This window comes from Beta vulgaris, chromosome 9 (assembly GCF_026745355.1).
Source record: "Beta vulgaris subsp. vulgaris cultivar EL10 chromosome 9, EL10.2, whole genome shotgun sequence".
Classification (NCBI taxonomy): Eukaryota; Viridiplantae; Streptophyta; class Magnoliopsida; order Caryophyllales; family Amaranthaceae; genus Beta; species Beta vulgaris.
The window spans coordinates 38,757,736-38,781,632 of NC_079210.1; the positions used below are offsets into that span (position 1 = coordinate 38,757,736).

The 23,897-nt window shown below is 34.7% G+C and overlaps 3 protein-coding genes across 5 annotated transcripts; all 3 read right to left on the reverse strand.

Moving 5' to 3' along the window:
• Window positions 1-907: 907 nt before the first annotated feature.
• On the reverse strand, window positions 908-2,962 carry LOC104903715 (patellin-4). Its single transcript, XM_010691821.4, has 4 exons — window positions 1,924-2,962; window positions 1,702-1,826; window positions 1,457-1,601; window positions 908-1,353 (listed from the first exon to the last, which is right to left on the reverse strand). Exons 1-4 carry the CDS (start codon window positions 2,830-2,832, stop codon window positions 1,096-1,098), a joined length of 1,437 nt encoding a protein of 478 aa, XP_010690123.2. The 5' UTR covers window positions 2,833-2,962; the 3' UTR covers window positions 908-1,095.
• Window positions 2,963-4,425: 1,463 nt separating this feature from the next.
• On the reverse strand, window positions 4,426-10,927 carry LOC104903716 (vacuolar protein sorting-associated protein 32 homolog 1). Of its 3 annotated transcripts, none has more exons than XM_010691822.4 (7): window positions 10,594-10,927; window positions 10,353-10,457; window positions 8,315-8,414; window positions 7,805-7,890; window positions 7,542-7,633; window positions 5,156-5,267; window positions 4,426-5,055 (listed from the first exon to the last, which is right to left on the reverse strand). In XM_010691822.4, the coding sequence occupies exons 2-7, from the start codon at window positions 10,446-10,448 to the stop codon at window positions 4,867-4,869; spliced, it is 675 nt and encodes a 224-aa protein (XP_010690124.2). In that variant the 5' UTR covers window positions 10,449-10,457; window positions 10,594-10,927; the 3' UTR covers window positions 4,426-4,866. The 3 variants fall into 3 exon arrangements, with proteins under 3 accessions (XP_010690124.2, XP_048492361.1, XP_048492360.1); XM_048636404.1 differs by lacking the exon at window positions 10,594-10,927 and adding an exon at window positions 9,779-9,898; XM_048636403.2 differs by lacking the exons at window positions 10,353-10,457; window positions 10,594-10,927 and adding an exon at window positions 9,520-9,712.
• A 5,085-nt stretch (window positions 10,928-16,012) lies between these two features.
• LOC104903717 (probable aspartic proteinase GIP2) lies at window positions 16,013-17,555 on the reverse strand. The gene has a single exon (XM_010691823.4). It carries the CDS (start codon window positions 17,511-17,513, stop codon window positions 16,179-16,181), a length of 1,335 nt encoding a protein of 444 aa, XP_010690125.2. The 5' UTR covers window positions 17,514-17,555; the 3' UTR covers window positions 16,013-16,178.
• Between the last annotated feature and the right edge of the window lie 6,342 nt (window positions 17,556-23,897).

Here is a 23,897-nt window from a genome sequence, read left to right on the forward strand (position 1 = left end):
TACCATAGCCTACCAAACAATTTTGCTTACTTCCTAGGAAGTGAAATTTCATAGGAAGTGAAAAATCAAGGGAAGATCAACTTCCCAAGTGCAACCAAACGAGACCTCAATATTCACCGATAAAATTGGGTGATACTCATTGGTATTTAAGAAGGAGAATAGGAGGGAAGTCCTTCTCTGTGGCTATCTGTGATAACACAAAAGAAGATGTGAGACACTACTACTTAGATGAGGCAGGGAACAGGAGTTGGACGCTGCACTTAGATGAATTCTGGTGGAAGTATTGTTGAGAGTACACGGTAGAAGCAAGTGTAAGGATTGGGATTGGCAAAAATAAATTTTTGTGGAACCTCAAAAATTACCTAAGCTGTGATATCATGTTAGATTGTATTAAACTCGTTAATCTTGGATTATTTCCATTGATCAAATCATCAAATATATCACAAGTTATTAAAAGAGACGGTCTAATTTTATGTTAAAATTAGACTAACTTAAGTTTATCATTTTATTCAAAAAGCCCATCACTTTATTCAAAAAGCCCATTACTTATCTTCTTTCTATTGAGCTTAATATGTTGCCTAATTTTAAATTAAAATTAGACGGTCTCTTATAAGACCAACTCCAAATATATAATGTTACAAACATTGTTAAAAATTCCGGGTAGATAATAATATAAATAACTAAATTATATCCTAAATGAGTAAGAAAATATTATCCTAAATATATTCTCTATCATGTTGTATAATTTTGAGAAAACCAGAGTAGTATTCTAGTTAAATTATTATTAAATGAATGAATTTTTCCTCGTATAAAAAAGAAAAAAAAAAATTTTTGTATGCATGAAGAAAATAGCTGGTCTTAATAGATTGGAAAATAACATAATGACAAATAAGAGAAAGAATCCACATTTTCACTCAGAACAAATGAATTGCAATAACCATCTCCAAAAATACATAAACTTCCACCTAAAAAGAATGAGCCAAGCATGTCCTACAAAGAATTTCATGAATAAAACTTCTACTCAACCAATAACAATGAACATAAATCTTATAAATCATATAAACAGAAAACTCCATTAAACTTAATAAAAAGTTATCAGGCAGAACAATTCTTCTGATTCTGGTGTCGACAAAAGACGCGTTTCTTCTTCTTTGATTGGTTCTGAATGGTAAGCACAACCTTCCCAGGCTCATTGTTCTTGAATGAGTTACGAACTGGCCCTTCGATCGAATCCATTTTCTTCTGTTTTTGGATAATGACAGTGTAAGATCCCTCATCTGTTGGAATGAATTCCTCCTTGTAGCTCACTTCCCAACCCAAAACAGCTAAATCCCATGTCACTGTTGATCCACCCTGATACATCAAAACAAGTACAAGTAAGAATATTGTCAATAGACAATAGACTTGATACTATAAAGTAAAGTTATGCTAATTGACATTATATTTCTGCTCATACATCTGGTGCTGGGATTTCAATTGTTTCAGTTGATCCTGGTTTTAAGATAATTTCCGAAACTCCACCATCTTCTGCACTGAATTCGGAATCATTTTCGCGCTTGAACCCACCATATTGAGTTGGAATTTCATCCAATGGGATATACCTATAAAATGTAATTTGAATTATACAAACATATATACAAAGAAATGTTTTAGAAATGAAAATTTTACAAAATTGAAGTTAGTCAGTCTAGTCTGACTTACCTGAGAAGAGTTTCAGTGACTTTAGGTGGTCTAGCAACAACAAACTTGCTCTTGCTTCTTTGAGTCAAGAAAGGTGAAATAAGGGAGTAAAAAGCATAGTACCAAAATGGCACATTAATGAATACCTGTCAAATTATAACATAAACAATCACATTAAAAACAAACATAAAATTTACAAATTACACAAAATTTTCTTACTAGAAAAATAGAAGAAATACTCACATTTTTGGCAACCAATTCAGGATAATTATCCTGAAGAAGTCCAACAGCTTTGTAGGTAGCATTCCTAATTTCCTTCTTTGAAGGTCCAGGGCAATTCTTTAGATCATACACTTGAAGAATTGAGGTAACTCCACCAGGCCTAAAATCGAGCTTTTGAATTCCCTTCTCCATGAATTGGAATCTCCACCTTAAGAACTGCTCTCTTTTCGCCTCGGTCCCGAAAGTCTTCTGATAAAGCTCTTCATTGCCAAAAACACCAAAAATGTTGTAACAAACCGGGTGATTTTCTCTGTCATTGCCCTTCATATAGGCTGCATTGGCGAGATCTTCACCCAAATCCTCATCTAAGATCGACTCAATCTTAAAATCTTTCCTCCAAACAAGAGTTTTCTTTAGCATCTCGAACGCTTCGTTTACCTTAAACTCCCTAGCTCTTAAGAACTTCAATAGGATAACATCTGAGCCTTCACCAGATAATAAAGGCACTCCCCATATGGAAATATCCTCAATTTCCTCTGTTTTTGTCTCTGATTCTTCTTCTTTAATGGATTTTTCATCCACTTTTTCATCAGTTTCCTCTGTTTTATCCTTCTTTTCATTGGATATATGTTCCTTGTCTTTTTTAACCTCTGATACAATGAGGGTGTTACTAGAAATCGCTTCTTCCACCTTCAATTTCAGCTCCGACAACGCTTTCTTCTCGCCGTCTTTAAGGTCAGAGAGGTAATTACTCTCCTCCCTGTAAGAAGAACTCTTTTCAACCACACTTGGTTTTGGCTCATCTTCTACATTTTGAGTGTTTTCCACAACTTTTTCATCAACTTCATTTTCGTTCACCATTTTAGCCTGTTTCTCAGAAACAACAACCTCTGTATTCTTGGTTTCTTCAACTGAGACTTCAACAGTCATGTTCAAATATTGAAAATGGAGATGAAAATTTGGAGAAAAATAAATTACCCAGCTCAGATTATAAGTGGGTGTTTTTGCTAATTTTGATTTTTGGTTAGGTTTGAGGGGTTTTTGAGTTGGAGGAAAGAGTGGAATGAGATGGTAACGGTTATATAATTTGAAAACGGTCTAATTAGGTGGCCCCAATATTCAACGGTTACTTATCTGGGCCCACCAAAAGAGGAGCCGTTGGTAATTAGCGGGATTCCCTTGCCTAGGGAATACTGGGCTAGGCTGGAGGCCAGCCTTCTTTTGCTCATGCATGCTTCATTACACAATCAGAATAATTCCTTTTAGGTCCACATAACTTGAGTTTTGTCTTAGAATGTCTTTTTAAGGCTGTACTAAAGTAACGGCTTTCATACATTTGCTAATGTATAAAGTTTAGGAATAGTATCTCTAATTATACATAAATAAAAAGTGTAATAGGTTAGATACTATGAAAATGTATAATGAGACGCATTAAAGTTCTCTTTGTAGATTGTACATATGCTAAAAATGTTGTTACAAATCACTTATGGTCATTTTAGGTCCAGGTTATGCCCAGCGTAATGATATTTTTATTTTATTAATATTTTACTTTAAAATGATAACATTAAATATGAGTTGTTCAAGTGGTTAAAACTTTAATACTTCCTCCATTTCTAAATAAGTGCAACATTTGCATAGCTTTTACTATTTACAATTTAAACTTTAATTAGCTTTGGTGATTTACATTTTAGGAAAAACATAGTTATGTGGGATCTTGTTAGATTCGTCTGAATGTGAATTTTTTTAATATCAACTTTTATAGTTTTTACTTATTGATAATTGAAGATATTAATGGTTAAAATAATGCATTGACAAACGTGAAAACAAGAAGTGTTGCACTTATTTAGAAACGGAGGAAGTATATGAGTTTGAAATCATGGGATCAAATCTTATACAAAGTATTTTCTAAATTTTTTTTTGATTGTATGTGAATTACATGGACTAAAAAATCCTAATAGAAAGCGCCAAATGATACCGTTCTTTATTTATAACCCCTTGTAATATATTAGTATAGATAGATCAACATTAGTATAAATTCTTGGATTATTACATGTGCTCTTACGCCGCATTTAGATTCGAGCAATGTGATTGTCAAATGAAAGAATTGAACTGAGAGCATATATTTGCTTATTATTCTTTAACTCCATAAAATGGTCCTATAAAATAAATCCAATATCTTACCTTATAAATATTAAAGATAAATGTGTACCGTTTATTTTATTGTATTATTTTCTCAACTTCTCCCGTATTCAATAAATTTTAACTACTTTAGTCCGAGAATAATCGAACATTCAGAAAACTATTATATTATCATCTCCTTTCCAATCTAATTTTCTGATTAGAACAAATTTCACAAAATTACCACTAAACTCGAAATCTTCGGAAAGTATGTCTCTTTTTGAGGTGTTTAATAAAGCAAGTCTCGTCGGTGGAGAAATAGGGGGTTAAAGAGTAGTAGAAAGTAGAACTGAACTAAAGAATAACGTCAAGATAGCTCCAGTATGTCATTTAACCTAGACTGAATAATACGACAACAAACTGCCAGCTTTCTGATTTTATAAATCTGACAGTCTGCATAGTCTGTTGACCAGCAGCTCAAGTGCAACAAAATCTCTGTACAGCAATTGTCACCAGTCACTAGAACCAGTAGGTGACTGAAAAATAAAAACGAAAACAAAAAATTGAAAAACGAAAAAACAACCAAGAGTTTACAGCCCCATCTTTGTTCATCAATGGTATAGACAATATTTGCATTAACATTACCAATAAATAACAGGTACTCCATATAGGCATATAGTACATGACAACAAGATGCTATCAACACTCAATACTTAAATATACCACCATCAATCAATAAAGATTTTCAATCTTTTTCTTTTCCTTTTCTTTTCCTTTGCCTTTTCCTTTTTCCAGCCGTTTCCATTTCTTTGGGACATGATTATAAACATGAAAAAAGAAAAGCCTTCAAAGTGCCATTTCTGCTTGTAACGCAGCGAGTTCATCTTCCTCGGAGTTCTTTTGGGGTGTTGGCCTTGCTGGCAGCTTGCCTTCTGGAACATGAATTGGTGCCGTAGGGGCAGTTGTAAATGGTTGTAGAAGTTGTTCCTCCAACTCAGCTCCTTCAAGTTCTTCAAGCTCAGCTTCCAATTCATCCTTTAAACCCAGAGACAAAAAAGTTCAAATGTGTAAGAAAAATAGAAATTAAACGAGTAACTACCCATCAATTAAAAAGAGAGTAAAAAGACTAACATACCTCATCAAAATCAGTTGCACCAACAGGAGTAGCTAGTGCCTCCTGTATCTGTCTCAAGTTATCGGTCTGCTCATTGATCTCATCCATTGTCTTGTCCACATCATCAATGTTTCTGTAATGCAAGTTCCTCACGTCAAAAACAGAACTACTAAGTGAAAACTGGAAGTACCTAATGGCTAGCGGCACATATTATCATTCTAGGAAAGATAGCATACAGGCCTCAGTTACGAACCAAACCAATTTTGAAATTAAAACAGTTCCATTTTGGTTTAAGCTCATATTGCACTGGTTTCATGTTTAAAAGTATACCAAGTTAAGTATAACTGAACTGATAATTATTAGGATTAGATATCAGAGCTTTGCGGAAAGATTCAGACACTAATTGTTTAGACATTTGCACTTGGACTTGCTATGTTTAGAAAAGAAAGCACGTTACTTAATTCAAACTTTGATCGCAGTAATCCCTTATTTGAGAGAAGAGACATTCCCTTAATTATCCAAGTAAATTATGCAGCACAGATCATACCATATGATGCTATATTAATGATAAACTCAAGCAAATTGATATATGGAATATCCTAGCCCTAAGTAGCTCGTGAAGATGGATCTATCACCACTGAATCCACCCAAGCAATAGATGAATTGGTAGGATTGCCGAAATAAATACACCCCAAGAATGAAGTTAAGCCTACTCACTAAGAGCATGTTTCGTATGAGATTTTAAGTGTTCGAAACGAAATCAGTCAATCAGGAAAACATTTTCTGTTACATGTTTGAAATGAGGGATGAGGTAATGTGTTTCTTGAGCATAACTATATCTACCCAATAATTACCCTCCTCAACCCTAACATAACAAGATACCCTCCTTAATCCCACACTCGTAAGTTTTTTTTTCTTTTCCATAGTGGGAACCAAAAACCCAATAAAGGAAACAATAATTGTTGCTATTCCTTCCTTCTATTTGATTTCAATCCCTTTCCGTTCCATGAATTGAACCAAACATGCTTCATACCTAAAGTTCTCACAACCCAATATATAACTACCAAAAAAGGTTCATTCGCCTAATGTTCTGGAAACATGACTCAGTAATTAGTATGCGGAAAAGAAAAGTTAAAAATTCTCTGATAACAATTACTGGATTGGCAAAAAAAAAAAAACAAGTGCAATTAGTGTGATAACAGCTATTAGAGTAAAGTAAAGTATAACCTGTCTCATATCTTATGTAAATACTAGTCTCTACACCACTCCACCCTTTCAGCATGTTGCAAGACCAAATTTCAATAAAGAGAACAACTTACGTATACTAGTCCAAATGGCCAAACCCCATCCTCACACTTTCCTAGGAAAATAATACTTAGATAATAAAAAAGAGGACCTTGTATGACCTTAAATACGAACACCTCAGCAATGAGCTACACCTATTTTAATGTCTTAAGAGTTTTATCCTACCGTTACCAACATAACTAATCCACATTATAGCCTCTAATGTTTCAGGGTAAGTCCAATGTTCTCATTTGCTCCACTTAGAAAACTCACCCTGATTGGCTTTACCACCTTTTCAAATTCTCTTTTTTCCCTTTTTTCTTTTATGAGCACAAGGTCGATCTTCACAACCCACCTAGTGACATCAATGTATAGTGTGTAGAGCAAAATTCCGTGACGAGATCTAGACAATCACAACCCTCAAACTATATGATTGTAACTGAACTTTATAAACGTAAGGAATAAAGCTGACAAAGAATTGGGTCTAAATCAGGACCCAAAATCAACAGCCTGTGCTCAAACCATCCTCCTTCACCACAAAACTGGCTGATTCAGGGCCACGACATAAAATCAGAGCAGAACTGGCAAATCCATGGCAGAGAGCCGGAGACCAGCTGTTTCATGGGTTTTTTTGTAAATCTTTAGGGGAAAGGAGTTAAACAGCAACAAAGGAATGAAATGCCCTGGTACCACCCAGATGTTTAAAGAACCACTTTTTATGATCCAGCTACTAGGCTGACTGGACATCCTAATTTTCCTTAAGATACATTGGCCAAAACGAGAAGTGGCCAAGTTCAGACTATCCTAGACAATCCTGGGCCTCCACGGTGGAGGCTAAATAAAACCTGATGAAATGTGGACTTAAAGTCAAGCGGACGAAACCTCCAGGGTTCAGACTTCTGAAAACATGGTAATACGCTCATATCAAATGGGGTAGTTGGAAAGTCAAAGCTCACACTTGTGATGACCTTACACACGACAATTGTCCAAAATAACATTATCTTCATGATTGCATCCCTTATTTTCTAAGGGAAGATGGAATAAATGGATCATTGGGATCACATTACATGATATAATTAACAGTTGAAGAATATAACCCAAATGGTAGGAAGCCAGCACTTACGTTGCTTTCTGCATAGCCTTCATAGCACTAGCACCAGATCTCAATGCAGCAACTGTCTCTGTCGTTGCTTTTGCAGAATCAAGCATTATGATCTGCAAGCAGTAGAAAAATACAAAATTATGGACTTTTCTATAACATAGAAGCAATATAGCATGCACATCTATATGCAATTTAAGTCCGATGAGGAGTAATATTTGAAGCAGTGCAGAAAGACATACACAAATTTAACTGAGAATGCTTAATGATAATAGTCAAGCACTAACCTGATCATGAATTCGTAGTTGAAAATTCCCAACCTGCTCGACTTGCTGTTCGTATAACCTCTTCCTCTTTAAACATTGTATCGCAGCTTCAACAGAAAGAAACAATGTTGTCAGAAATTATGCCTGCTTTAGTAATTTATAACCAAAATAGCAGCAAAGGTTGTGATAGAGTAATGATTAGAAAGACATCCTTAAGCTTCATATTCAAAGTCCTAAGGTATAGCATATTCATGCTCAATTTTATTTAGTACTAATCTCAAACCACGAACAACTCCCTGTAAGAACCTACTCTAGATTTGTGCTTACCCCAATTGGCCATAATGAAACAATACAGAAAGATCTATGTATCTGACTTGCATGTATGCTACAATATATAGCAGACAAACATTAAAGAATCCAAATATTAAGAGCTGATAAGAACACAATTCTTCATCAGAAGTCTACAATTTAAAAGTAGCAGGCATATATAATATTACAATCTTGACAAGTACTGAAATTACAGGAACATACCACGTTTATTCTTTGCTCTTGTGAACTCTTTGGCCTTTTCAACCTCTGCAGTAGCCTTTTTCATTAGAAGCTGCTCTTTCTTCTCTAGCATTTCAAGTGTCTGCAAGCAATAAAACCGTAAAAACATTCAACCAAGAGTTAGGAAGGAAAGCGTAAAGTTCATTGTTTAAATGCATGAGAATTCTACAAGCACGGGTTATATTTAGTCAAATTTCAAAAGCACACACAAGCAACAAATAGAAACAAACAATTTCACTCAAAACATTCACAAAATCACAAAAAACTTCCAAGAGGTGTTATAACTTATAGATGCTCCCAATTCCCATTCCCCATTTTTCTCCAAAAAAGGATAATCTTCAACAAATTACAACTAAACAAAAGAATCATATGTTGAGCAAGCAACAATAAGGGTCATTCTTACAACAATTTTCCAGTAATAAAAATAAGTAACCATTTTTTCCTTAAACTACAAAGAAATAAGAGAAATCTGGAATTAAAAAATGAACTTGAGCAAACATATCCACTAGAATCATCTTAACACAACCAACAAAATTCATCCTATATTGTTACCCGCACATTATACCACTCATACCCACCTCTTATTGGAGATTAAATTGCAGGTACAGAATGTACTTTACAACCTATGCCACTCATACTCATCATTTTACCTCTGCCATGGATATGGACAACTTTCACATTTCATTTTGGGTTCATGGAAATGTTCCTTAATATTGCAGAGTTGACGCCATCCCCAGGCTACATGGATATCCAAATCTGACACAAATTCCCGAGTTCACCTAACACAAGTTACCACATGAAACTTATGTTGCGAATCTTTAAGTGGACTCTACAATTTCAATGCAATTTCCATTACTATTCCTATGAATTCACTCCCTTGTAGCAAAGGGGTCTTAAGAAAAATTCTGATATCAAAACGTCACAGCTAGAGATCACACCTCAGTGGATACCACTATGAACTTAGGGTGTCAAAAAATATTTGGTATGCCTAGGAGTAAGCACGCATCTTTTGATAGTATACGCACATAAATACATCTTTGTGCATGTTTGTTTACATACTACTCAGCAAAGAAGCTGTATTCAAACTTTGTGGCATTCATGCAAAATCATTAATGCCACTAGTTTTTTAACTTTTTAGTTCTGATAGGTTAGCACTTCGAAACATATGACAGATACAAGTCCTGTACCAATGAGAAGCTGTGCCTGTCATGAACATCCCTCATCAGCAAACCTCCACTGAAACAGATGTTTGGCAAGAACAAGAGAGTAAAACAAGATTTCTTGTATTGATGACAGTTTCCAGAAGCTCAATAATAAGGTACTGCACCTCTAGTACATCTCTGTTCCCTGTGCTTCCAATTTATACGGAGACTAGTTTCCAACTTCCAAGAAAATGATATATTAATAGCAAAAAGGGATATGTAGCAAAAAAAAAAAAAAAATCACCAAAGGGCACCGCACAAGCTATTCTGGAAGTTATTTCTCGGCAATTGAAGTGATCATAGGTCGACTGGCAGTTCCTTAGATGTCCAAATATGAATGGCTTTCTTACCGAAGTTTCCATGCCTGCAAAGGTCTACATGTTAAGCTCTGAGGAATTTGAAACTCTTCCAATCTCCTTCACTCACATTCCCAAACTATCTTATTACTAAAAGTGTAATTGAATTTCTTCCCGAAACTCTCATAGAAAGAATCATAAACACAATTCTACTACTCAAGCTAAGCTTTATCCGATAGCAATAGGCGGAATCACCTCGACCCAAAGCCTCAATGAGTAACAAACCCAATAAAACCAATTCATTAGCAAGAATACATAACTAATTCCAAAATCATCCTCTCTGATCAACATATTCAGTACATTTTTCAACACCAACAATGCAATTAAACCTCTTTTCATTACATAAAGAGCAATCTAATCATGCAAATTTACCTACAATAATATATAAATAAACTCATCCAGCATTGATCACATAGTCTCAAAATCGAAAATAAAGATAATACAATTAAAAGTTAATCAAACCTCATTCAATTTCTCTAATGTAGATAAAGTAGTCTCAGTAGTAGCTGCATCACGAGATTTAGCACCAAAAAGTCTGGAAAACATATTTGACGACATTTGATTCACCTGAAACCAAATTTAACAAATAAAAATTAGAATCAAAAGAATGGCGAGTAATTCAAATCCAACAATTCACTGCGAAAAGAATTAAACCCTAACAAAATCAATAATTAAAAACGAACAATTCTGAAATTTGACGAACCTTGAATTAGCAAACCAAAATTGAAATAATAGGAAAGAGAAAATTGTTTGAATAGATTTATACAGTGAAAATCAGAGACTCTACGATCGTGATGAGAGAGAATTAGGATTTTGAGGAGAGAGAAACTGAAGTTCGCCCTCTCTTGGAGTATTGGGTACTTCGAAAGTTTCTTCCTCTTGTTATCTTTTTTTTTTTATATGGGTTTTTAGCTTAGTTTTTTTTTGTGATTGCGCACTTTTGTCAGGGAAGTGGGGAAGGAATTATTATTTCATTGTTTATATCTGGTTGCGAAGTAGGGAAGGAAATTGGTGGGGAAAGCAACTTGCAAGTTAACTTCATTGCGAAGTAGACTCGAATCGTCGACCACAGGAGGTCAAGACTCGAGCGAATTGATACTTGAGATGTCCGTGGGCTGAGTTTGGTGGATATCCGCCTTACATCTGCCCCAATTATTAATAAACTTGGAGGTATTCAATCTTATGGCCTATGGGTGATGAGGCCAGGACAAGAATGAAAATTGCACTCGCTACAGGTAGAATTGTTGGAAAATATCTAATTTAATTGATTCGACTCGCAACTCGATAAATAGATTTCTGTTGTGAGAAATATATATAAAAGGAATGTTACTGAAAGGAATTTATCAGAAGAGTATTGTATATGAGTTGAGTGTATTCACTTCTTACAAATGAAAGTATTTATAGATACAAACTTTACTGTGTATTTTACAGAAATCAACAATTGCATCAACCGGCAAGAAAAACTCACCCATGCATTGAATGCATGTCAGGTGGACTTCACTGTGCTTAACTGTGGAATTTGTCATTCCACTGTTTCCACAACACTCCCCCTTGAATGTCCACTGATAACTCATAATAGACGTTGTCCTATTTAGAGTTCTTTTAGGATCCCTGTGGGAACAATCCATAACTAGGGAAAGGAGTACAACTACTATATATCCTTATATGCTTAAAATTAACTACCTCGTTAAAAACCTTGTCAGGAAAAACCTGGTGGGATAAAAACCTGATCGAAGGGAAAAAGAGTGCAGCACATATAATACTCTCCCTGAATCTAGCATATATCACGAAGATGACGCATTCCAATTTTTCGGACTAATTCTTCAAATTTCTTCGCTGGAAGGGATTTGGTAAATAAATCTGCAAGATTCTCACATGATTGGATTTTGGATGTTATCGTCCCTTCCTTTTGGAGGTCATGAGTGAAGAAGAGTTTTGGTGATAAATGTTTAGTTCTGTCTCCTTTGATGTACCCTTCACCTACTTGGTTGATGCATGTAGTATTGTCTTCGTAGATGATAGTTGGATTTGTTGTTATTGTTTCCATCCACATTCTTCTTGGATATCTTGATCATTGACCTTAGCCATACACATTCCCTTCCAGCTTCATAAAGAGCAATTAATTCTGCATGATTTGATGATGTGGCCGTCAAAGTCTGCTTCGTGGATTTCCAAGATATTGCAGTACCTCCATAAGTGAATAGATACCGGATTGAGACTTAGCCTTTTGTGGACTGATAGGTACCACATCTGCATATCCAATGAGTGACGCATTTGTTTCGACTGATAGAATATCCAGACTTGTGTTCCTCGAAGATAACGTAATAAGTGTCTGACTCCATTCCAATGTCTCTTTTTGGTCATTGCTGTATCTAGCTAACAAGTTTATGAAAAAGCTATGTCAGGTCGAGTATTGTTAGCCAAGTACATTAAGCACCAATTGCACTTAGATATGGTACTTCAGGCCAAGAATTTCTTGTTTCTTCTCGTGGTCTGAATGGATCATCTTTCTCATTCAGGGAACGCACTACCATTGGAGAACTTATTGGGTGGGCTTTGTCCATGAAAAAACGTTTCAGAATTTTTTCTGTATAGTTTGATTGATGGACAAAAATCCCATTTCTTAGATGTTCCATTTGCAGCCAAGGCAAAATTTGTCTTCCCGAGATCTTTCATCTCAAATTCTTTCATCAAGTATTTGCAGTCGCTTCAAGTTCTCTAGGAGTTCCGATAATGTTCAAATCATCGACATATACAGCAATGATGGTGAATCCTGATTTAGATCGCTTAATGAAAACACAGGGACTGATTTGATTATTTTTGAATCCTTCTTTCAATAGGTATTCACTAAGACGATTATACCACATTCTTCCAGACTGTTTTAACCCATAGAGTGATTTTTCAATTTTATTGAAAACATCTCTTTGGGCATGTGATTTTCTGGTAGTTTTAGTCCATCGGAACTTTCATATAAATATCTGTGTCAAGTGAGCCATACAAATATGCGGTCACTACATCCATCAATCTCATTTGCAATCCTTTCGAAACTGATAAACTTACCAGAAATCTTAGTGTAGTTGCATCGACTACTGGAGAATATGTCTCATCATAATCAATCCCTGGCATTTGCGAGAAGCCTTGGGCTACTAATCTTGCCTTATATCTAGTAACCTCATTTTTTCATTTCGTTTTCTCACGAATACCCATTTGTACCCAACTGGTTTTAAACCTTTTGGTATTTGGGTTATTTGACCGAATACTTCACGTTTTTCAAGTGATTCAATTCTGCTTGAATTGCTCTTTCCATTTTGGCCAATCTTTTCTGCGGCGACATTCATCAACTGTATTTCTCTAATATCATTTTCATTATATATCATTTCAACCGCTATCGAGTAAGCAAAAATTTCATTCAAGACAACATCTTTTCGATTCCATTGTCTCTTTGTAGAAACATAATTAATTGAAGTTTCATTGTTGTCTATGCTTTCATGTTCCTTTTCTTCTGGAACACTTTTCTTCATTTTGTTTTATTATGATGTCATCAGCTCGTTGGAGATTTATATTAATTTCGTTCGTTGTCTCCCTTGCCTTTTCATTTTTCTCGGTTTTAATCTTTAGAACCGGTGGTCTGCCACGTTTTCGACGTGCTATTGACTCATTTTCAATTGCCTTATTGTCATTAGGAATTTCAATCCGTTTCGGAGCATTCGCAGCAGGTACATGTGACTTTGTCACTTTCTTAGAATCTGTGAATGCATCTGGCAATTGGTTTGCAATACTTTGCAGATGAACAATTTTCTTGACTTCTTGTTCACATGAATTTGTTCTCGGGTCCATAAATGACATTTGCGATGCGTTCCATGTATTTTTCGCTTTTATATTTTATGGGCCCACTTTCTTCCCCCCGGAATTCTAACTCATTAAAATGACAGTCGGCAAATCGAGTCATAAATAAATCACCAGTTGTTGGCTCTAAATATTTGATAATTGATGGAGATTCAAATCCAACATATATTCCCATCCTTCTTTGTGGACCCATTTTAGTACGTTGGGGCGGAGCAATAGGTATGTACAGCGCACCCAAAAATTCTCAAATGTGAGATATTCGGTTCTCGGCCTGATACTAATTGTAATGGTGAGAATTTGTAATATAGCATGACCCTAAGTAGTAGATGACAATTTTGACCTCATTATTAATGGTCTTGCAATCAATTGTAGTCTCTTGATTAATGATTTAGCAAGACCATTTTGTGTATGTACATGAGGTACGGGGTGCTCAAGAATAATCCCAGTAGACATGCAATAGTCATTAAAAGTTTGGGATGTAAATTCCCCAGCATTGTCTAATCTTATTCTCTTTATTGTATGATATGAGAATTGAGTTCTTATAATCGAATTATTTGAGCCAAAAGTTTTGCAAATGCAACATCTCTACTTGACAAAAGGCTCACATGTGACCATCGAGTAGAGGCATCAATTAATACCATGAAATATCTCCTTGTATTCTTTCTAAAAACGTTGGAGATTTAGTGGCAATCTTATTCATAGATGGTCTGATTATCAATTCGCCAAGTGAGCATGCAGAGCATGTTAATTCATTTGAACGAGGAATTTTGACATTCTTTATAGAGTGTCCATTTGAGTGTTCAATGATTCTATGCATCATTCCTGTGCCGGGATGGCCTAATCGGTCATGCCATAGAGTAAATGATTTTATATTATCTAACTTCTGGTTAGATATCATATTAATTTCAATCGGACGTATATCTATGCGATATAGTCCCGAGGAAATTGCTGGCAATTTTTCATAGGTGTATTTCTTGTCGTATTTCTCTACCGTGAGGCATATGAATTCCTCTTTGTTCACCGTCATTATTTCCAAATGGTAATTATTCTGACGTACATCTTTGAAACTTATGAGGTTCCTTCGAGATTTACTCAAATATAATGCGTCATTGATTATCAATTTTGTCCCATTTGGAAATATAATGCAGGCTTTTCCAAAGCCTTCAATTAACTTGGCTGTCCCAGAGATTGTACTAACATTTGCTTGAAATATTGTAAGTTTTGAAAAATACTCTTTATTTTTCAATATGGTGTGTGTTGTCCCACTGTCCAGGAGACATTGTTCTTTGGTTCCAACTTATGATGAATTCATATCTTCATAAATAATAAATAAGATGATCAGTATAAGAAAAATACATATTTTATTAATAATCAAGGAACGAATACATGAAAGTAAATATTGAAGAAATTAAAATAAACTAAGCACATTAATGGATTGTTATCTAAACAAAGTTGTTTTCTGCTTCAGTATCATCCATAAAAAAATCTAAAACATCAAGGCTGGGCATGGATGTAGTAGCTTCATCAACAAAGTTTGCTTTAGCATTTTTTCCTTTGTTTTTTTATTGAAGCCTGGTATAGGTCTACCAAATGTTTGGCAGTACGACATGTGCGGCCCCAGTGCCCAGTCATGCCACATCTGTGGCAAGTATCATTTCCTTTATAGGACGTCTGCCTCTGATTTCTAGATGATTGTCCCCAATTTTTATCAGAATTTTTAAAATTATATTTCTTGGGGAAAATCGGGCCTCTGCCATGTCCATGCCCTCGGCCACGGTAATTACCACGTCCTCTCCTACGACCGTTGTAATTACCGTGTCCACCCCTATGTATAGCATTTGCTTCTGGTGGATTAGAGCTTTCTATTGCATTTATCTCATGAGTGGCTGAAGACCCGTAGCTCTAAAATTATGATTTTTCCGTTGAAGATCATTATTATGAGAAAAGATGGAAACTAGGAGTACTAACGTGGTAGGTGAAAAAGTATTTATGTTGAGTGAAATTATATTCTCAAATTTAATATTCTGTATAACTTTAATAAAGAAGCAATTTAGTTAAATTGCTTGCTATGTCGTACAAAGCTAATTTAGAATTATTAACACTCGATTTGCTCTCTACATGCAGCACAAATGAGTTAGTTTCCTTTTTTTATATTGTTAAAAGTATATACTGGTTAGGTTTTACTAAATGTTGTATATTGTTTTTTTATAGCTTTTTTTCTGATTTATATGATTATATTACCATTTGGAGAAAAGCACTATAAATTTCAATTATCATAATCAAAGAAAAGATGACTTTTATTAATCATGTTTAAATAAAGTAGCATTATCAATATACTAATCAAGTCAAACATATAACATTTTCTAGCACTATCTGCATTGACTGCTAGATTATCAAACAAGGACCAAACTTAAATATCTACTAATAAACCCATTAGAAAATTTACACTCCCTTCAACTGTGAGCAACTCGTACCAAAGTTAAGCAGAGAAGAGGTAACCCTTAACTTAGAGGACTCCAAATCAAACTCTACCAAATTATCTTCCATCTGCTTCCCACCTATCACAACTGATGTCTTAACTGCTGAACCTCCATCTATAAATGCAAGACATCTCACATCATTTGATACTTTTATCATTGAATTCGCACCATAAATCCTCCATACACTATTCCCTTCTAAAACTAAATCAATCATAGGCACTTTAGGCCCGGTTTTTGTACCAACGATATTTTTCGAGCTATAACATGCACCAAATGAACCCACAGGCGCCACCTTAGTAATGTTCATCGCAGCCGCCTTGCTAGTGAACTCCGCAACAAGGGCGTTGTATATATTAGTATGTAGCACGGTGTAGCCGTCGATAGTGCTAAGTTTCGTTCCCCCTAGACCGTTTTTATTGATGGAAAGTAAAGTCGAGCTAATTTTTAATGGCGTACGATCAACTAGGATGGACTTTACATTGATAAAGTACTCAACGGATGATGCACCTTTGTCAATTGTCACACCAATGTCGACCGGGTTTACGACAAGGGAAGTCGTAACGAAAGAAGTGGATGGTACAAAATAAGGTCCGCCACCAAAATAGACAGCACCATTAATCCGAGAGGAAGGCAAACAAAGTGCAAATATGTGATGTACATTGTAAGTTTTAGCTATTAAGCCAGGTAAAGAAGAATCCTTCCTAGCCAAACTTAATATACCTTTGGTATATCGAGATAAGCCCTTAAGGTCTGAAGTCCAACCACAAGTGAAAGGAAAGTTAGACAATGGTGTTACTTTTAATGTTGATACAGGGGATATGTTATTGGTGGATTTATAGATGTTTATAGTATCAACAACTAAGTAAGAGACTGTATATGCACCATTGGGATTCTTGGTGTAGGCGTAAGGGCTATACAATGATCCACCGCACAGATTGGCCTTGTTGGATCCACAAGCTTCGAAATCGCATTCGGCGCAAAAGTGGCTATCATACGGGTGACATGTTGAGTTGGAGCAGATGATGGGGCGGTAACTAGAACTATTTGGGTATGGTTGGTAGAAGGTTTCGTTGTTGCCGACTAAATTGCAAGTGAACCAAGACCAAGGGTTGGATAGATCAATGGATAAAGAGACGCGAAATGCAGGGGTTCCTAAGAGAAATGAAGTGTAATATTGAAGTCTTGCAGAGTCTTTGACAATTGGGAGAAGATAAGATGGAGTTGTTGCTTTAGAGAGTTGGGAAGATAGGAGGATAGTAGTGAAAATAAGGAGTAAAGTGAAGTGGTGGGAAGCCATTATGTGGTTGAGAATTGAGATTGATGAATAATATTGGAGGAGTTCTTGTGTAGTATATATAGTATGCAACAAAGTGGAATGAGTAGAATAGTTTCAATCTTTTAAATGCAAGACTAGTCAACACAGGCAGCTTATCCAGCCAGCTATTGCCCATAGTTTAAACTTTAAACTTTTACCCGATATACTTTCTGGAAAAACTATAGTATTGTTAGCCGCCTCTCTTTTTTTTTTCGCTCCATTCCCTCTCTAAAGATCCTAGTCTTTCTTTAACAAGTTGGGTAGCCACCATTATTTTGTAATGATGGTAAGCCTTAATTTCTACATCTATGCACTTATAAGTTTTTGTCGCACAGTATTTTGTTCGATTATTGGGTTTTTTCTCCGATGAAAGTTTGGAGTTTGATTTATTAATCATTCTTTATGGAGTTTAAAGTTTAATATTTATGGTTTGATCGCAATAATATAGTTTATTGATGGTTTGTTATAGAAGTTTGGAATCAATACTGATTCTTGTACGCTATCTATACAGTACAACAACAAAAAAATGTCTCTTCAAAAGTATGTAAATAATAGACGTCTCATATAAGATTTCATGAAACAAATGGGAGCTATGATATATTGTCATGTGTTCATGATTGTCATAGTTATATCGTAGAAGTTCTTTATCTATTCATGTTAATATCATCTTTCTTTAATATCGATTGTATATGTTGTATGATTTTCAATTGATGAAATTCATTCTTTTAAAAAAACCATTGTAGTATTGTAATACTCAGTTTTCTAAAAGTTCACTTAGTAGAATTTTTTTTTATAATCTTAAGTGGAAACCCTCAACTTAAGTTTTACTTCCTCCGTCCCATAATATAGTGCTCACTTCTCATTTTTCACAAGAATTAAGGAAAAATGAAGGAGTTTTAGGATTCCACAAAAATATATATTTAAGTAAATGTTTATTGGGTACTTTTGTCTTGGAACTAGTTTTTTTCTTCTTTTTCCTTTAAAATAAAATGAAAGAGCAATAAATGTTCCTTGGAATGGTGTAAAACAAGAAATAGGGGCACATATTTTAAAAGAAATGTAGAGGTATTTTGGAAAATTTTATGTAGAAATGAAGGATAATTCAGTCCAAATAATTTGATAAAAAGGAAAATAAGCACAACATTTTGGAATACCCAAAAAGAAATACAAACACTATATTATGGGACGGAGGGGCTATATATTTGGCTACCTATTTCCCAATGCAAATTAACAAAACACAGAAACTTATGAGGTAGACCGGACTGTACACAGCGTTAGGTGTAGTTGACTTTACTCATTTTCAAGTTAAGTTTGCTCATTTCAAAGTTGTCTTTGCTCAAAGGATAGGAGGAGTTACCTCAAGTGGATAGAGCACTCCCCCTTGGTTCTTGAGGTCAAGGGTTCGATCCTTACCCCCAGTATTATGCTGGGGTATTCCTTAGCATGCTATGTATGTATTACTAGCCAATGTATTAGTGTTTCCTACAAGCTAGTAACCTAATAAGGGTTAGCCCTTGGGCTGACTTAATTTCCTAATAAAAAAAAAGTTGTCTTTGCTCATATCGAACATCTGAAGTTTCAAGCCGCCTCCCCTCACCTTTTTTTCTCTCTTCTCTCTCCTCTCCCACAAAATTCTAATTTTCAACCTAGGGGCTACCACCACCCTTTTGGGCGGTGGTAAGCCCCCTTTTCTCCTTTTGTTACTAGTTTTTTATGTTTATGTTTCTAATAAATTTTAGTCTCTCTCTAATGGAGAGTTTTTCTACCCATATATTGGGTTATATATATACCCATATATTGGGTTTTATCTCTCTCCATGTGAGAGTTTGGAGACGTTATTTTTGGGTTTTTGTGTAATTCTAGATGTTAATTTGTTGATCGAAATTTGTGCGGAGTTGCAACAGATGTCAAGACTTCATTTACAATCAATTGAATTAAATCCAGTTCTATTTCAAAACTACAAAAGATCGACAGACCCCCTTGCAGAAGGCTGCATCAGACAGCGATGTAAAAGACGAGGGTGTTCAGAAATGTTAGATCTACTCAACGATCGTGGTTTTATCATATTAGAATTGTATTTATTTCATTTTGATATGTATTTGTTTAGTTTCTACTTCTATTGTAGATGTCGTATGACTTTGAATCAATGAATTAATGTTATTTTGAAAAAAAAAAACATCTGAAGTTTCACCTTACTCATTTTCAAGCTATTACTGTTCATTTGACCGCGTGTACATAGAAATAGATACCTCAGTTGTATGGTATATACTATATTATGTGCTAAAAAAGCACCTACATGGCTGCATTAATAACCCAGTTAATTCCGACATAGCTTTACAAATTTTATGTCCAATAAAGATCAAAAACAACAAAATAACGTCTAATATCTCATACAGTTAAAAAAAATTAAGAAAATGAAGAAAACTTCATGATGGTTATAAATTTTAAAATAAAGTTCAAAAGAATTAAGATAAGTTCAAGAATAATCACTTCAAGTATGTATAACTCAAACTAGAGTTGATCAAATCCTGTCTGGCCCAAAAAAAATTTGGATTTGCTTAGAATTTTTGGCCTGGAATATGGGTAAAATTTTCGAGTTTCGGCATAGAATTTCTGAATTGTAATTTTTCTTCTAAATTAGTCTTTGAATTCAGAATGCCCAAGTAACCTGATCCGATTTTGGTGGATGTCGTCATAAAACATTGGGTTCAAAATTAAACCTACCCAAACCCCTTAACCTAAAACGTACGACATTTGCAAACAAATATCAGTTGGAGAGTTTAGCTTACTGAAAATGTCAAATGAGCTTCCATCGTATAAGTTTATAATCAATCAATAACAGAAAAAGTAACTTTATTTTTCTCCTATTATCTAATGTAAGACAACTCACACATGCGAAATAAATAAGGGGTGAACTTCATACAATATTTAATTTAAGAACTCATAATATATCCTTCTATGTAAGTCCAAACATTAATAGCCTACTATATTGTTATTTTTTTTTTTTTTTTATTCGGAAATTAAGTCAGCCCAAGGGCTAACCCCTACCAAAGCTACTAGCCTTGTAGGAACTACTAGCACATTGGCTGGTAAGACATGCAAAGCATGCTAAGAAAATACCCCAACATAATGCTGGGGGTAAGGATCGAACCCCTGACCTCAGAGATCAGAGGGGAGTGCTCTACCACATGAGCTAGCTCCTCATCCTCCTACTATATTGTTATGAAGTTGACATAACTCTCAAAAAGAAGGTGACATAAAACTCAAACTTTGAAAATTTATTGAAGATTTTTCCTTATTTGCTCAAAATTGTAGGCAGCACCTCATTTCCCTGTAATTGATAGTTGATACTCTGTCCTTCAACCCCATTCCTTCTAGCAAGCAATGACCCTAAAAAACGCAGTATTGCAAACTTTGGTGCCCTCTACATAAATCCTAACAAAGGTCACAACAGAACTTTTCATAATTGTAATTTGTAATACAACTACATAATAACACAAGTTCCTTATTATAACGGGTAAAATATTTGTTGAGAGAGAATGAAAATTTCAATTATCAAGGAAGGACTTTAGGGACTTTAAAATCTCAGTCAAGGACTCTCCAGCTAACTACACATAGGACCATGTTTTCTTTAGTGTTTTGTCGTATTTTTATATAGGTTTTAGGTGTATTTAAGTTGCATTTTAGGAATATTTAGGTGCATTTTTGTTTTTTTTTTGAGAGGAAAGAGAAGTGCATTAATCAGAGAGACTAGGTGCATTTTAGTTCATGATTACATATAATGACTTAAGTTGCGAAATATTACTCTTTTTGTGTGTTTTTTGTAAATTTTTGTTGAATTTCAGGTATTCAGAACATAATTGAAATATTATTGGACAATCTTGAGTATTTAGGAGCAATTGGAAGCAAGCAACGTTGATAAAGATCGTTATGAGCATATTTGAGTGCAGTTTGGAGCTAATTTGGAGTTGAAATTCAATGAAATATTTGCGAAAATTGAGTGATGCTTACTTTTTTTCCCTTAACATTTCATGGGAAATTCTTTCTATTATTAATTTCCTAAGAATTAGGCAAATTTGTTTGGTTGACAGCATAGGACATTGCATTTCCTAGGAAATTACTCACCAAGGAGGGCTTGGTGAGTGATTTCCCATGTTCCATGGGAAATTGTATTTCCCTTGGAATTTGTATTTCCTACTCTCATTTTCCTGAAATCAAACACAACACCCATATTGTATTTCCTAGGAACTTGCATTTCCAAGGAAAGTAGCTTCCAACCAAACAACACCCTAGATGATTCCGGTGGCATTGGAAAGTAGGCTTGAAAAGTTTTCTGACGATAGGTTGCACGGTCCAATGCGAGTTATATTCTGCGAGATATGGGCTTCGCAAGTTGGTCCAATTTTGCTGAGACTTCCTAAGCACTTGTGGATTTCTTTATTCCGCCCATTTTATGATATAATTGGATTTCTTATCTTTTAACTTGGTTTCCTACTAGATTAGGAGATATAGCTTTACATTAGAGGATTTATAATTAGGTGGGGAGATCTATTATTCATTATTCTAGTTGCACGTTATTCTTGTTCAAGGTTTTCACTCTAGTTTAATTTTGCCCTAGTTTATTTCCTATTGCTACTTTGGAGATTCAAGATTGTTACTTTAATCAAGATTGTTGATTCATATTCAATTCAAGTATTCGCATCAAGTTTTATTCTTTTCTCTTCTCTTTATTATATTTTTAATTAGATTTGTTGATTTTATCGTCAGGATTAATGAGTAGTCTTTTTATCTAAGATTGAGTTGATCTCTAGAATGGATCGATCATATGATTTTCCTCTAATCCCCATGTTATTGAGTTATATGTTTAGAGTTTGATAAGATTGTTCTTATTGTCAATTTTGCACTTGATTTAGCCCTAGTATTATATTATCAATGGGAGTTGGAGTTGAGGTTAGGAACATTTGTTTGATGTTAGATTGTTATTTTATTAATTGAGTTCATCGATGAAAGTTAGTTCTTAATTAGATAATATTGTCATTGATTTGAATTCTCCCGTGAAAATAGGTGAGCACTAGACTTGGAAATTATTTGACATTGGTTCTTGATGCTTCTAATAATGTGTGTAAGCCATGCATGAAAATAGGAGACATACATCTTAGTTAGGCTTTTTGCTTTCATGGAAGTGGGCTCTAGGTATTGAGGAGTGACCGAGTATTTAGTTTAGATTTGCAACTGTGCTTTATTACTGAGTCATAAGGGAATGTCAATTTCATCGCTATAATTGAACAACTGGGATGTGAGTTATGTTTTGATCAATTCATATTAGTGGTGATGCTTAATCTTAGTGTTTTAATTATCATATACTACCTTTGTGTTTTTTTAGTTGCATCATTTGTTTTTTCACATTTGCCAAGACGATTCTTTGAACGTTAATATCTCTTATTGGGTGTAACCATGTAAGTAAGAATTAGAAAAATTTGATAATTGGAATCCTCAAATTGATGAGACGAATCTAACAAGACCCAACTTGATCATGTTTTTTCTTAAATAATAGTGCGAGATAGTTTAACAAAGTTGGTTGATAAATAGTGCCACAAATAAAACTAAATGTTGCAATTGAAAAAATATGGAGGTAGAATATCATAGTTGTCATATTTTGTTATTAGTTTAGCTATTAGTTACATAGATTCTCTTGATATTTGGATTGTAGCTGTTTCATAGTCTAGAATTAACTAGTGTTTAGTCTTGCACCTCTCTGAGTTCGACCCTTATGTGCTATGATATCGTTCACTTGCGGTATTAAAATAAAATCCTAACATTTAGCCAATCCTGGAAATTTATTTCTTGTAACATTTGTTCATGTTGACTATCATTATTGCCAAATTACTATGTGCATATGTACGTACCCAGAGGAAGGTGCTCACAAAGAGTGACGGCGATGTTTCATTGCACATGGGTTTTTGCTTTAATGAAGCTTTAGGTAATTGAACATTGAACAACCCGTGAGTGATGAATGAACATTGAGTCGGCTCTACTGAACAATGAGGAATTTAATTTCATAAACTTATTTGACATTCTGACACTCTTCTCTACTTTTTACTTTACTCACTTTGCATTTATTATTGCGACACTCTTCTTTTCTCTCTTCAGATTTATGTCTTCTCATTATTTGACTAGTCTCCCTGTTCCTGGAAGAGATCTCTAAGTTGTTCATAGGTTTACCCAAAAGTGGTATATAAAGTATACCCAGTAAAACTTACAAGTAAAGCAAATTTTCATATCCTATCGAAGGTGGGAACGAAATTACAAAAGACAATTTAATTCATAACATCTATGTCAGCTTTTTACATGAATGTATTCAATTCA

Excerpts from the sequence above, each read along its gene's own strand:
- LOC104903715 (XM_010691821.4), bottom strand. The coding sequence starts at position 2,832 with ATGACTGTTGAAGTCTCAGTTGAAGAAACCAAGAATACAGAGGTTGTT. Across the intron at positions 1,827-1,923 it reads CTGAATTGGTTGCCAAAAAT|GTATTCATTAATGTGCCATT; the intron begins GTGAGTATTTCT and ends ATAATTTGACAG. Across the intron at positions 1,354-1,456 it reads TTGAAATCCCAGCACCAGAT|GGTGGATCAACAGTGACATG; the intron begins GTATGAGCAGAA and ends TTGATGTATCAG.
- LOC104903716 (XM_010691822.4), bottom strand. The coding sequence starts at position 10,448 with ATGTCGTCAAATATGTTTTCCAGACTTTTTGGTGCTAAATCTCGTGAT. Across the intron at positions 8,415-10,352 it reads CATTAGAGAAATTGAATGAG|ACACTTGAAATGCTAGAGAA; the intron begins GTTTGATTAACT and ends TATTGCTTGCAG. Across the intron at positions 5,056-5,155 it reads GTGCAACTGATTTTGATGAG|GATGAATTGGAAGCTGAGCT; the intron begins GTATGTTAGTCT and ends CTGGGTTTAAAG.
- LOC104903717 (XM_010691823.4), bottom strand. The coding sequence starts at position 17,513 with ATGGCTTCCCACCACTTCACTTTACTCCTTATTTTCACTACTATCCTC.